Source organism: Microtus ochrogaster, chromosome 22, assembly GCF_000317375.1.
Source record: "Microtus ochrogaster isolate Prairie Vole_2 chromosome 22, MicOch1.0, whole genome shotgun sequence".
NCBI classification, from domain to species: domain Eukaryota; kingdom Metazoa; phylum Chordata; class Mammalia; order Rodentia; family Cricetidae; genus Microtus; species Microtus ochrogaster.
The window spans coordinates 33,009,441-33,024,354 of record NC_022023.1 but is presented as its reverse complement, the minus strand read 5'-3'; the positions used below and the strand labels follow the sequence as shown (position 1 = coordinate 33,024,354).

General features: G+C 40.4%; 1 protein-coding gene across 2 annotated transcripts in view; it reads left to right on the top strand.

Moving 5' to 3' along the window:
- Window positions 1-1,738: 1,738 nt before the first annotated feature.
- Gas2 (growth arrest specific 2) overlaps window positions 1,739-14,914 on the top strand; it is a 120,525-nt gene continuing 107,349 nt past the window's right edge. Inside the window, exons 1-3 of one of the 2 annotated variants that reach the window (XM_026784258.1) lie at window positions 1,739-3,312; window positions 4,435-4,536; window positions 11,772-11,939. In XM_026784258.1, coding sequence (XP_026640059.1) covers window positions 11,792-11,939 — 148 coding nt within the window. In that variant the 5' untranslated portion in view covers window positions 1,739-3,312; window positions 4,435-4,536; window positions 11,772-11,791. The remainder of the gene's footprint in view (window positions 3,313-4,434; window positions 4,537-11,771; window positions 11,940-14,914) is intronic. The other variant, XM_013350266.2, reaches the window with a different exon arrangement.

Genomic DNA, 14,914 nt, shown 5'->3' with positions numbered 1-14,914 from the left:
GCTGGCGAGGATGTGGAGCACTCATTCATTGCTGATGGGAGTGCCAGCTTCTGCAGCCACTATGGAAATCAGCATGGCAGTTCTGTAGGAAGAAAGGAATCTCTCTAGCTCAAGACCCAGCTACCACTCTTATATACCCAAAGGATGCTTTGTCCTACCACAGAGACACTTGCTCAACCATGTGCATTGTTGCTCTATTCATGATAACCAGAAATGGGAAGCAATCTAGACTTCTGTCAACAGAAGAGTGGATAAAGAAAATGTGATATACTTACAAAATGGAATATTACTCAGCCATTCAAAAATGAGATCCTGAAATTGACATGAAAATGGATGGAACTAGAAAAAGTCATTCTGAGGAAGGTGATCCAGAGCAAGAAAGACAAATACAGTGTATATTCACTTATATGTGAATATTAACTGTTAAGGATATGATAGCCAAACTATATAACCAAGTCTGTGGAACCACAGAGGTTAGGTATACAGTAAGGGACTTGGGCAAGGGCTGATAGATCTCATTAGGAAAGGGAAATAAAGTAGTTATCGATGGATGGAGGTGGGAGATTGGGATGGGAAGGTGGAGGGAAGAGGACAAGGGAGGGAATATGGCAAGAGACAGACTTAAGGACCATGGGGAGGGCGGTTAATGTGGAAACCTAATGCAGTAGAGCTTCCTAAAGTATACAGTGATTATCTAAATGAAATCCCCAAATAATGGGAGAAACAGCCCCAACTTGTCATCACTTTTCACCAGATAAAGATTCCAGTATTGGAATTGGTTACGTCTAATTGAGCTGTTGGTCAAAGGGGTCTATGGCCAAGACTATTGGTTGTTCTCCACAAATCGATCGATGGCAAGGCTCTGTTGCTTCAGTCATGCCTACTCCTTGAACATGGAGAAGTTGAACTGGTGTCATATTGGCTCCCCCCCCCCCAAACACATTTATTTTAACATGCTCCTCTTCTTACCATTGCATCTGTGGTATGATTTCCAGTTTAGTATTTTATGGGATTCCTGAGTGCAAATGAGTGGGTTTCTAATTCCTGCACTGCCTTCTCGGGCTCTTCTGTTTGTTTCTTTTTTCTTTATTTCGATGTGTTAGTTTTTATTTTATTTTATTATTATCCCCTAGAAGCCTATTTGTTTTGTAATGAGAGACAGAAAGAGAGTGGATCTAAATTGGAGGGGAAATAGGGAGGAACTGGGAGGAGTAGACACAGGGAAAACTGTAATGAAGACATGTGAGAAGGAAAAAATCTGTTTTCAATAAAAGGAAAAACAACAACAGCAACTACCCACCACAGTGCCTCTTCAGAAACCCGGTGCTGTAGTCACCAAGAGGATTTACCACCGCTGTGAGCCTTTGAGGAAGCAAATGCAAGTTCCCTGGTCCTTCTGACATTTTCCTCCTGGTTCTGCGCCGAAGGGCAGAGACTGACATGATTCCTGATTTAAAACTTAAAATATCTGGAGGGGATGGGATCTGGGAAGCATGGAGTGTGTGATTAGATTAATTCAGTGCCCTTGAAGGTCTTATTTTATGATCAAACTAATTCAGTGCCCTTGAAGGTCTTATTTTCTTATACACATTTAGAATTATCCCTGGATCAGCAAAAATATCTCAGAACTTGCTATTTTTTAACTGAAGTAATGAATAATGAGACAAGATTGTTTTATCTAAAGTAAAAGCATTTGAATGTCCAGGGTGGTAAACTTTTGAACTCTTGTGTTAACTGTTGAAAACATGTGCATTAACATATATTGGATGATGGTGTTTTGGTCATAAAAATTATCACCAAAGGATATAAGCTTTTTATGTAAAGGATCAGAAATTTGAAATGCCTTGTGGGGGTTTGATGAAAACTCAAACCGCATCAAACTGAGAAATGGTATCACTCATGTTTGTGCACTCTGGCTGACCAAGTTTCGTCTGCTCGGTTTTTGTTTTGTTTTTTATGTATGTCATTTTTAGATGCTGTCTGTTCTCAACGCGAGGAACCATCCTATGTTCTTCTGGGGTGCTAGGGAGGGCCAACAGTTGCAGTAGCAAATCTAACTGAAATGAAAACCTCCACTATCCTAAGCCTTTCTGTAACTGTCTTTTCTCTTTTTCCTGTTTGTGTTGCCACTGCAAGCCAATAGCTGGTGCCATTTTCAGCTATTAGAACTGTTAGAACAAGTCACCTTTCCACATGGAAGCAATAGAGGTGCCGGCCAGAGTTGTCTGCATTATTTTGCTGTTGTACGTTGACGGGTAGTTGGTTGTGTTGTGTTCTGGGAAGGCACGTGAGTGTGCCTCACTCGATTTTAACCTGGTACCTGGGGATCAGAGAACTTGTGAGCTGCAGCCTTGTACTCTGGATGGAGAAGTACATGACCAAATTGATGGAGAACACAAGGTGATTCCTTGCAGCAGACACTGTGGGAAGTGGAAACCGGACGCTGAGCTAGAGGCCACTGCCCTTCAGAGGTGATTGAGACAGCCCAACATCTGTCTACTTCATACAAAGCTTTTCATCTTAAAGTTCCTGTCCTAATACACGACAGTTGAGTTAAATTGTCTGTGATATTCAACACAACACTGATCTGTATGCCTGAGAGAAGGAAGGGCGGACTCACATTTCCTTTCTAAAGTGGAAACAGCCCTGAGTGCAGACCATTCTAAAGTCTGATATTTAAACAGAATTGTAAGACATCACATTCTTTTATTTGGAACGAACACTGGCCCGAGTTACTAGAAAGCTCATAACACTGAGTGTGCACACTCACAGGCCAGAAAAGAAAAACTTTCCAACACCCAATTTTAACATTGTGCTAAAGTCATTTACTGTTAAAACCCTGAAGTTAAATATGATCCCTTCCCCTCTCCCCACCCCTTCTCTCTTAGGTTAGTGTTTGGGGGACAGGCAAGGGGCTGGGGATTGGCCTCAACTTGGAATTGCTGCCAAGGGCTCGTAATACAATCTCTCCCATTTGAAGGGTAAATCAGTGTCAACTGCGTTTGCTGTCCAGCAGAAAAAAAGTAAGCATTTTACTTCCGCTCGGTCCGTGTGGACTGATGAAATGTAGGAAATCTGTTTCTGGCTAGTGGGATTAAAATCATTTTCCCAAACAGCACCAAGAGGAGCCATCACAGAAGTATGAAGAGGGGCGGCGCGGACACAGCTGCCGCCAAGGTGCTGCTGTGCTGCAGGGAGCCGAGGCCACAGGACCTGTGTCTGGAGAAGTCACAGGGGCGCAGCCGGGAGCGCCTGCGCTGCTGAGCTGCTGCTGCTGCTGCTGAGCTGCAGGGAGCAGTGGGCTCCGGCTTGGTGAGCACGCAGGGGTGTGGGGGGGGGGGCAACCAGGAGGGGCCCCAGCTGAGCTACTGCAGGAGGGCGCTGGGGGAGGGGCCTGGAAGCAGCCCGAGGGTGAGTGCTGCTCATGGCAGCTCATTGATGCCCTGGCTACAGCTTCCATTCCACTATCGCTATTGTTGAGCAGCGCCAGAAGCCCTCTGGGACAGCGCAGCCAACCAGGGGCGGAAGTGAGAAAGTCTCGGCGCGAGGACATAAATGTACACATGCGTGATGCTCAAGCCTGCAATGCCCTGCTCTGTGGTTATGGCGGGGGGGCGGGGGGCGGCGAAGGGACTTGGGTTGCTTGTCTGTTTTAGTCACACTTGCTGAGGGTTTGAGGTTTGATTTAATGGGAGCGAGGAAGAAGACGTTGTGATGTAATTTGGGGTGACTTTGTGAACGAGTTGGGTAGACTTGAACCTTCTTAAGAGTGTGAACAAATGCTAATTTATCCATACATTTGTATTTCGATGTGATATTTCATTTTAGCCCAGCCCTAGATGACTGAAATCTGAACCTATTTAGGGAGCAAAGGAGCCAAGGTCTCTTTGGAGGTGTTAATTAGCCCTGGCAAAATTAAGTTTTATCAACTCTGTAACTGATTGATTGGCCCAGACATTTCGAGTTCCTAACGTGGGAGCAAGCTCAGTTCCTAGCATTCTGTTTTCTGTATTCCAATACACATGAAGGTGGGGTCGATTTTTCTTCCAATTTACTATTTTTTAATCATAGTCTTTGTTTTTTCTATCTTCTTTATTTTCAACTTTTTTTTTTTAAATTAACTTTCCACCTACTATCCCAAACCTCTCCAACAAAACTTGACGAGTTGTGCACACGAGATTTTATGCAGAGAAAATAAGACCTACGTGTTCAGAGGGACACCCATCTGGCCTTTTGGTGTTAAATAAAGGCTCAGACAAGTTGGGAGTATCCGCCAGGCACAGGAAGTCCTCCTTCCCTTTCAACCTGTCCCAAGAGACGCTGAGAGGCAGGGCTGAGAACAAACCCTGTGCTCATTGCTGCTTCCCCCTACCTCTTAGTCTTTGCTCATAACTACAGCTCACATCTGATTTGCCTGGCTTGTCTTTGGCATAGATCAATGAGCCCTTCTTCAAGGAATGCCCTGCTCTAGCTGTGGAGAGTGTGGTGGTGGTCCTTTCCAATATGGGTGTTCAGGTTCTGACTGCGTAAGAGAAGGTAAGAGCCAGAGGAGCTAAGACTGGGTGCTGTGCCTTGACCATGCCCAGCAGAGCCTGTGCTGAGAGCTGTCTGAGAAGTTTCTGACCAGGAAAGGTAGTTTGGGTTTTGACCTGTGCATCTGAGCTTTGGGTGTATCTCTTCACTTATTTTATCGATAAATATCCAACTCTGTGCTGTGGATTGTGGTTTGCTGGGACATAAATTCATATGGCAGAATTCACGAGAGCCGAAGGACTTGTGATGCCTATCGAGTTTTCTAGCATCCTGGTGCCAAGCCTTAGTTAAACTTAGAGCTTGAAGGTGTGGTAAAACCTCAGGACTTCATTTAACCTGCAGCCACATGCCGTTTAGAACTTCGAGACTGGAGGTCAGCTGTGCAGGTCCGGGGAGCTCTGAAGACCTACGCTGCTTAAAACAACTGCTGTGTTTCTAACAACATATTTCCAGGATTTTTTTTTTAATTTCTGCAGAATTATAGCATTGCTTTTGTGGTTTCTTCCACTTTCTTGAATTGCTACTGAAGTTTTCCTCTCAGTGTTGTTAGACTAGAGGAAAGAACAAGCGAGAAAGTAGAAATAGCTCTTGCAAAGGTGGGTGAAGGTACTTGGAAACTCCGTATATCGAAGTTTTCAGGGGCCATTCGACTGAGATTTTTTTATTGTTTTCTCTTTACATGAAGACTCTATCTATCTATATTCTATCTATCTATCTTGCACATATATAACATATATTGCACATATATTGCATATATATATATCTGAATAGAATGCTGAATTCCGATATTTCATTCCTGTATTTGAGTTAAAATATAATTTTTGTTTTATGAACAAAACATAAATGTTCTTATGAATTAAGGCTTACCAAATCAATTTATATAGACTTTTGATATGAGCCATTACAATTTCCAGTTAGTGACTTTAGATGGTTTTCTATTCAAATCATGTCTCAATTTAATCTGGCAGAATTCTAAAAGTCTCCAGTTCACTGTTTGGGAGAATAGTTTAGTAGGGTTTTGAGAACGGTGACTTAACAAAAAAATCTCAAGTGGCAGAAATAGTTTGTCTTGAGAAACATACATAGTGTGTATGTATGTGTTTAGCATTTCATCTAAGATAAGTCACCTTGGGCCTGTCAATAAGAAAGAGATAGATGCCCAAAGAGTTAAAATCATAGTTTATATACAAGGAGGTACAGAGATTTAATGACTGTGTGAATATCCCATTACTTTAGGCAAAATATCTTCCTAGGCTCCCAGTCCCTTAGGAATATGTGAGAATTCTCCTGTGCAGATTTTTCAAGGGCCTTTTGAGTCTAGTCTCCAGTTACTTAATTAAAGTTGTTACTTTGCTTAATATTTGCTGAATTTATATTAGATTTAGTCACTTGACAGAGGTTATAGTGTCATTACAAGATCTGAAACTGCATTTATGATTAAATTGTGGACTTTATTTTCTGATTAGCACTTTTAATGAGGTTTCACATTCATAACTTGGGATAGGAGTACAGACATGTAATCCCAGCACTTGGGAGGTTGATGCAGGAGTACTTAAATTGTAGGCCAAGCTGGTAGACTACATAATGAGTTGGTGTAGACTGGACTATATAGTCAAACCAAATTAAACCACCAACCACCTGCATAACACTAGTATTCTAATGAGAGACAGAAAAGGAGTGGATCTGAACCAGAGGGGAAGTGGGGAGGAACTGGGAGGAGTAGAAGGAAGGGAATTCATAATCAGATTTTATTACATGAGGAAAAAATTCTGTTTTTAATAGAAGGGAAAAATAGTAACAGCAAACATTTTGCATTCTGAACATTGGTTGAGGATCTACATTTTGCAGAGATACTACTGGTTGGTCAAAATAAGTCACATGACAATAAAGTTTTCAGGAAATGGTACAAATCATCTTTGGACTTTCATTCTTTGAGTCCATTTCAAAAATGACATTTTGTCCTGCTAGACTTTAGAAGAGTTTTCGGATTGATGCATTCATTTTGTTTTTCATTTTAAAAGAGAGTCTTAATGACCTATAATCTTTGTTTCTGCCTTTATCGCATAAAATTGCGTGGTTAAAAGAGAGGTCGACATTGCGGAAGTGAGTCAAGTTCGCTTTTAAAGGCAGGGCTCTTGATCGCACGCTCACTGGGCCTCACTACTTTTAAAGGCAGGGCTCTTGATTGCACTTTCACTGGGCCTCACTACTTTCAAAGGCAGGACTCTTGATTGCACGTTCACTGGGCCTCACTACTTTTAAAGGCAGGACTCTTGATTGCATGTTCACTGGGCCTCACTACTTTTGGTGGCTTTTTGTAACGGAGATGAGAGGGGTGGAGGGAGAAAGAGACAGAAAGGAGATTTGGGTAATATCTGTAACCATCTGTTTGTTTCAATGAGCATTGAATATTGTCATATTAATAGCTTATGATCCTTAACTATATCAAAATGCAATATTCTTTGTTATCATTATTAACCCTATATACTTATTTTACTGCTTAATATTTGGCATATAAGCTTGGGTACAACTTCCTCAACATGAGGATCTTTAATGACAAGTTGACATTTCCAACTCTTCTATCTTTTCATAATAATGATTGAGAGTTATATGGGAAAATTGTATTTTGTTACAGAAGATCTTTCCAAAATAAGTCATTGGTTGTTTTATTTCTGTATGTGATGGTTATGATTTAGATTGCATTGATATTAAAATATTTGCCAAGTAATGTCATAAATGTTGAATCTTCCCAACATTTATCTTTGAAATGGTCTTGTCCACAGTACACAGTGAACAACTCAGATAAAAAGAGAAAACTTCTATGGTATGTACAATTCCTAAATGGTTAAGCTATGGAGCCATTATTTCACCTTAGAATGTTGGATTCCATCTTTTTCATTCTATTCATTTATCAGTCTATTAGTCTTGCTATTGTGGAAGCTCACAAAAGATAAGAGTAGTAAAATCTTTTATTTTTGCTTTTGTTTTTTTCTTTCTTTATAATTCATATTCCATATAATACTGAAGTATGTTTTTTTCTGTCATGCCAGCCTTCTAGAGATGGGAGAAAGCATTTTGGCCACAATCAAAGCAAGCCCCTCGGTGGCATGGACAGCTGCATTCTGAGCAATGGGCCAGACAGTCTTTAGAAGTGGTGCAGGCTCATGAGCTTCTTCTTCCCTTGGGTTGTCCAAGCCTCAGCACATCCACAATCGCTATGCCAGAGTCACCTTTACTACGGAAAGAAAGGGAAAATACACAGTCTTTGAAGGATTTTGCATATGTTTTGCCCTTTAAGATTTATTTTTATGCATTCCAGGTCTTTACAGTTGAGTTACTCATAGAAAGCTTGTAGAAGTTCCAATTTAGTGAATTGTTCACGCGTATCACATATTTGAGGTCTCAGTCTTTCCAATTGATTGTGTTCAGTACTTGACAGAGTAGTTTGACCGTTTAGACTATTTGAATTACATAAATTTTGTTGAGAATATCGTTCAGTGTTAAGCTATGAAAACTTTTTCTCCTTATCCTGACTTTTCTGTTCAGTAGTCTGTGAAACTTTAAATGCATTCCAAAGAACTGGAATGATCTTTTCCCTAGTTTTTCTTTAGGATATAATGCAGTTCATCTAGGTACACTCAATATTTATTATAAATTATAAAAGGATCAAATTCCTAAGTTATCTTTTTATTTAACTGTTATGAACTTTTAAACTTTTTAAAGTTGAACTAAATTAGATTTACTAAGTGATTCATATCTTTATTTTTTAATTTTTATCATCTATCAATTATATAGCTTCTATGTTTAATATACTTTGATCACCTCAGTCTTCCTATTATCATCTCCTTTATCTCCCTTCCATTTGTCCCCTTCTACCTCCAAGTCCCCCTTCTACTGTCATTAACTCTAGTCTTTCCTTCCCATTCCCTCCTTCCTTTCTCCCTTCCCTCCCCTCCCCCTATGTGCTTTCTTGCTTATTTCCTTGCTTTCTTGCATTCATCCATTTCTTCCTTCTAGCTCAGTCATTTCAGTGAGAGTCTACTTTACCATGCAGTGATTTCCTCAGATTCTATATTTTCTTCCTTCTAGCTGGATCCATTTCTTCTTCCTGTGTGATTCCAGCAAATTGTTCTTTGTGCTGTTCCCCCCCGACAGAGTCTCTCTGTGTAGCCTTCTGACTGTCCTGGAACTCACTCTTTAGACCAGGCTGGCCTCAAACTCACAGAAATCCACCTGCCTCTGCCTCCTGAGTGCTGGAGTTAAAGGTGTGTGCCACCATCTTCTGGCTCAATTTCAGCCAATTCTAAGGCCGGAATATAGAGACTTTAAGGAAACCCACTGAGTTGTGCTCAATATAGTGATGGTTTTAAGTATGAATAATGGAACAAGAGAAAACAGGTTGCCCATCTCTCTTTTTTTTTAGAGAGGACTTAGACAAGTCTTGGCTGTTAAAATATCTTTGTGTCTCTCTGTGTTTATCATAGTTTAAGTCCTTTAACCTTTATAGTATTTGAGTTACCCTTAAGCCTTCTTTCTCTCACATTGGCCTCTGGAAAAAAATCTGACTTTTTATTTTAACTGATCGTCTCTACTAAAATTGTGGTTATGTACAAAATATCAAAATAAAACTAGCTTAGTTATTTTTATTCTTTTTAGTGATTCATCAATTCATATTAGGAGATAGTTCAGATTACATTTCTGGTGAAACGCAAGAGCGGTTGCATGGGAAATAAAGGTGCAACTGTCAAGGAAAATAACAACTTCACTGTTGAGAACTGCTGAGGGGAAGGATTGTGTCCCTCTGACTCACTGGAACTGTGACATGCCATTAGGCTCACTGTAAGCGATCCCCTGGTGGATTCTGCGCTGGACAATGAGCTTCAGAACCTGAGGCGTCTTCTTGCCTTTGTAGAGCGACACAGGGCTCTGAAGCTTCAGTGGAAGTCACAGGGCACACAATAGGGTGGAGGTAGAGTTACTGTGAGACTGTATCTCACTTTCAGGGAAGTGGTGGGAGAGATTGTGTCTTGAGAAGGAGGCATTTTGGAGGTAACCCTTTTAAGGTTTCAATTAGTTATTTAAGTGTCTGACTCTTTTGCTTAGATATATGATTGATTACATGCATGTTGACAGGCTAGCCATCCTGTAAGATTCTGATTAGCTACAGACAGAGGTATTCATTTGCTGTTAATGAGCATAGTTTTAAAAGAATTGGGATTGAAAATATTTCAGGTGTTTTTGATGTTAAAACACAGAAGTTTAGAGAAACTCTGATGGTGGTATTAACCGGGAGAGAGTAAACAACAGCAAAATTCCAACTCTTACTTTAAAAAACTTGGAGCCTATGACAAGGTGTAATAAACACAGATCAACTTCCTAATGCTTCATTTCAGATACCTAGAGAATGGCAAAAGAGTAAGTGCAACTGTATCTTTCAGTTGTGTATGAATTATATACTCTATGTATTTACTACCTCTCCCAACAAAATTGTATTTTCTACGATTTTGGAGATAACCACATTTTGAATTAAATGAATATAACTAGATTGTTTATTCAAATGTAAACTTTTAAAAGAAATTAATTTAAATAAATTAGAGTTTGAGAATAACTACAAAGGACCATTGTGCAAAGTTTGAAAGAGTAAAACCACAAAGGTAGCATGTAACTTGGTCACTTTGAAATTCTCAGATGAAATATCTAGAATGTTATGTGCTAACAGCTTGCCTGTTGCAAATACTCTTGTGTTTATTGTCATTTGATTATACTTCTTTTGCTTATTTTGTGATTATACTGATTTGTAGCTAGAGCTGGTCAGGGTAAAGAAGACTAAATGCAATGATTGAGCTATTGTAAACAAAAAGTGGAATAATTACATTTCAGATAAAAGATAGCTTCAATTTATTTATTTTACTTAAGTAGAACCAGGTCTTACAAATAGTTCATATAGGGCAGATTTGTAGCTCACTAAGAGAGTGCTTGCCTACCATGTAAGCGGCCCTGAGATTGTTTCCCAGTATTTTATATACAAGTATGGTGGGCAGAGATTTAATCCCAGAACTCAGGAGGAGGGACAGGAGAATCAGAAGATCAAGGTCACCCTCAGTTATATAGATAGCATTTTGAGGCCACCTTGAGTTACTTGTGACTGTATTACCTCAAAAATAACTCATACAAAGATGATATATTTAAGGCCAACTTAAATATATTTGCGTAGTTTAAAGTATTTATTTATTTAAATCCTTTTTCTATGATTCAAATAAAGGTTCTATACTTCGCATACAGTGAAGTGCTCGGGTTATGAAATAATCTCATTTTAGTTACTTGTTTTTATTGCACTGTGCATTATCACAGGATTTCTAACATGCCAAGCAAATTCTCTGCCAGTTTTACTTTAGATGTAAAACATTGGAGTATTTCTACTCTAAAATGATTACAAACAAAACTCAATTTGCAGAACAAAAATCAGGAAGATTCAGAGCCAGGAGAAAATCATGCTAGAGGGCAAAGGCCACTGGAGGCAGTTGTTATTAGACACTGTCTTCAGCTAGTGTGTTCTGTTCGACTGTCTTCATGGAAAGAGTTCTCGGGGTTTGAAGATCAAGACTTTAGTCCAACTCTACGGTGATGCCATGGAGTTAGATTGCTTGTGCTATCGATCCCCTCTGATTTTGGTCTTTCAGAATTATAGTGGAGAGTCTTTTAAGACCCCTCGTCTCCTACCCAATACTCAGTTCTCTAAATCACGAGTCCTTGGGTGAGTTTGCCGCCACCCACAAACTGCATCATGCTTGCTTAATTTTTAGGCATCCCTCTTGCCAACAGTTCCCAAATGTTTTCTATGGATTGTGGGAATCAAGTGAGTACTCATGTTCAGCACTCAAATTCTGTAGAAATCTTTGCTTAAAAAAAAAGATCGGACATTAAAACCTCAATGTAACATCTTACTGTGTTTGCATAAATGGGATTTCTTGTTCCCGAAGCTGGCCCTTTCCAAATACATTGTTTTTCATGAGCTAAGCATTTATTGTTTGACTTTCTCCTTGACCTTTGGTTGTTGCTGTTACCAAGTGGCTGGCTAAAAGTGAGAGAGGCAGACAAATAAAACACGTAGTGTCTCTGGGTTTAATAATTAATAACCTGATCTAACCTCACGGAATCTCATGGATGGGCCTTGTCATAGTGGTGGAATTTTAGAAATTTTACCTGTATGAAAAGCGCGTGCGCTTTTGTCTCCACAGCAGGTGTCAGGAGTGGATAAATGATGTGCACTGCCCTGAGCCCTAAGGTTCGCAGCGGACCTGGCCTGTCTGATATGCATCAGTACAGCCAGTGGCTGGCCAGCAGACATGAAGCTAATTTGCTGCCGATGAAAGAAGACTTGGCCTTGTGGTTGACCAATCTATTAGGTAAGGTTCTAAGATATCGCTTGGTGAGCAAAGATAACAGAGTCTTGTGTGTTTTACCTCCTCTCATAGTGTCCTTCTCCCCAGCATGTGACAACCCCTGGGAAAGAAAGGCCTTCTTTATTGGGAATTTTCATCTGGGAAACCTGAAGCCTGTGGAAATTTAAATGAATTTCCCAGTGCCTCTCACATTCGCTGTGTTTCATATTCCAACGTCCTGCACTGGAATGTGGAAATCTGCGGTCAGGTTGCTTATACTGTTTCTGTTCTGCTCTGATTTATTTTTGACTCGTCAGTTTGCAGCTGACCGCTTTGACCCGTGCTTTGGTTCAGACCGCAGGCTCTGTGAGATCTGCCTCTGTACCTGTCTCCATTGCCCTACTTTTACAGCGCGCCTTCCCAAACTGCTGAGTGTCTGAACTCGGGGAGAACGCCTACGCTTTGTCCAAATGGGCTGACTGGAGTAATTTAGCTTTGAACTAAATTCTGTTTTCATTTTACCGTGCCTTTTTGAGAAAGCATTGTTGGTGAGGAAAGTGATACCGCCTACTAAAGATGCCGCCTTTGTGTGGTGAGTTCTGAGCGTGAAAGTGCAACCACAAAGGGCACAGATTTGTCATATTTAGCCACAGCATCACCAGTAACAGATCTCCCAGAGAAGAGTGAGTCAGAACTTTCGGCCCTGACCGAGTTCTTAGATATAAGATTTGACTGTTGGATAAGCAGAGCTTGTGTAGTGCTGTGTGCCTGGCAGAGTGGGGCCACCACTCTGTTTATCACTGAAGCAATACATATATCACCTCCCTGGATGAATTTCTAGCAAAGATTGGGAACACATTATCCTTTTGCATAGTTTTCTTGGTCATCCTAGCTTATATACCTATTTGCTTTTCTTTAAAAAGTCTTTTCTAGGACCTTGGACTTCCCACAGGGCAGAGAACCCTGACTGCTCTCCAGACTGGAGAGGGAGGGGGAGGGGAGTGGGGCTTGGGGAGTAGGGGGAGGGGGAGCGAAAAGGGAGGCGGGGAGGAGGCAGAAATTTTTAATAAAAATAAATAAATAAAAGTCCTTTCTAAGGGAGGTACTTACTTTTTTCTTTGTCATGAGTACCACATTTTGACCAAATTTATAGTTTAGCCAGAACTACCAAATGTGAGTATAGACAATCTACCATTTATAAAAGATTTTAAGAACTCGCTCCCCTCAGCAGGGTCCTCCACCCTACCATGGGGCTATCTCTAACACAAGGAAAGAGACTTGCACTTGGTAGTAATTCATTCATGCCAAGTGGGAACTTTGAACTTCATCTGACAGAGGCAGTTGCTGCTTCCCTTGCTTTTGTCTTTCCGGGGCACACTAATGACTATGAAGTTAGTCATCTATTAACTTTCAGCCATCTGCTGCAGATAGGAGTTCTCAATGGAATTGTGATGCAGAAATTCAAAGCATAGCTCTAGAGAATCTTGATGCTTGAACTCCAACTGCTGCTTCCTGGCCCTGAGCTCTTTGTGCATTGTTTTGAGAGATATTCACTGTGTCTGTTTACAGGTTGCTGACGGGGAAAATATTTAAAATATATATAGTATTTAGCATGGTTCCTGGGTTATAGTTAATATGATATAAGTTATTTTTCTATTTATTAAGTTCAGTGAATTGTTAGCTTTTTTATGGGACTTGTAAGGGGCTGAGTCATATACAACTCTGAAGAAGGTTATTAGTGAGTCATAATTGATAGTGTGATGAATAAGGGGCCGTGGAGATGTTAGGCCAGGAGGAAAGGGTGAGTGAGTACAACATAGCCTGGTTACACAGGCATGACCCAGTGTTGGGTGACTAGGTCATCAAGGTGTTCTGTTTAGCCAATGTGATCATTCTCAAAGGGGTTTGATCAGTGTGAGCAGCCCAGCGCAGCCTCAAAGAACAGAGTCAGTGTGTGTAATGGAAAGATCTTTGGATTAGAAATCAGGAAACCTGGCTCCTCTCTGGGCATCAGGAGACCTGGCTTCAGCTTCTGGCTGTTCCACTGGTAGGAAACATGCCCAAAGTCACTCAGCTATCTGTTCTGGGCTTGCTGTCCTCAGCCGTAAATGAAGGAGTTGGAGGGGATGCTCTTTAATATCCTTTCCAGCTCCCCAAATCTAAGTTTCCAAGAAATCTGAGTCTGGAGATTTGGTTTGGGTCAGTTTAGGCCAACAATAAGCATAAATAAGCAAAAGAATTATAAATGAATGAAATTTTAAAGAATTAAGTTTATCTTGTTAAATTTTTATTAGTAGTTGTAGCAAATGAAATTGATGGGTTAAGAAATTTTCCAACCAAGGGATATTAAAGGTATAAAAAAAAGAATACTACCTTTGAGTGGATGGGAATTCACTTGAGGTAAACAGAGACTAGACCTCAAGTCAGTACCTTCATGATAATTTGGAAGGGAGTCTAAACACTTGAGACTGTTTAAAATGGTAAAACATCTGGAGACAGGAAAATAAATGTTTTGTATAATAATGAGAGAATAACAGACGAATGGCTTTGTTGGATGATAGCTTTCTTACACAGAGTAGCAACTCTTAGCATGCACTTGCATTGGAAACATGAATATAAAATTATTTACTATCGCAACTGGAATGCTCAGGGAGTTAGCTCATGTACTCCTCTTGCAAAGGACGTGGGCGTTTCTCAGTACTCACACCATCTGCAACTCCAGTTCCAGAGGTAGATTGTCCTCTTTTTGCTTCTGTGGGCACTGCATACACGTGATACACATACATTCATACAAGCACACACATACGCATAGATAAAATGATAAATAAATCTTTAAAAATTATTATCTTTTGGCCAACTGAGAAATACTCACTTAACTTTACTCTATAGTGTGTTCTCTCTGTCTCTCTGTTTCTCTCTCTCTCTGTCTCTCTCTCTGTCTCTGTCTCTCTCTCTCTCTCTGTTTCTGTCTCTCTCTCTCTCTGTCTCTCTCTCTCTCT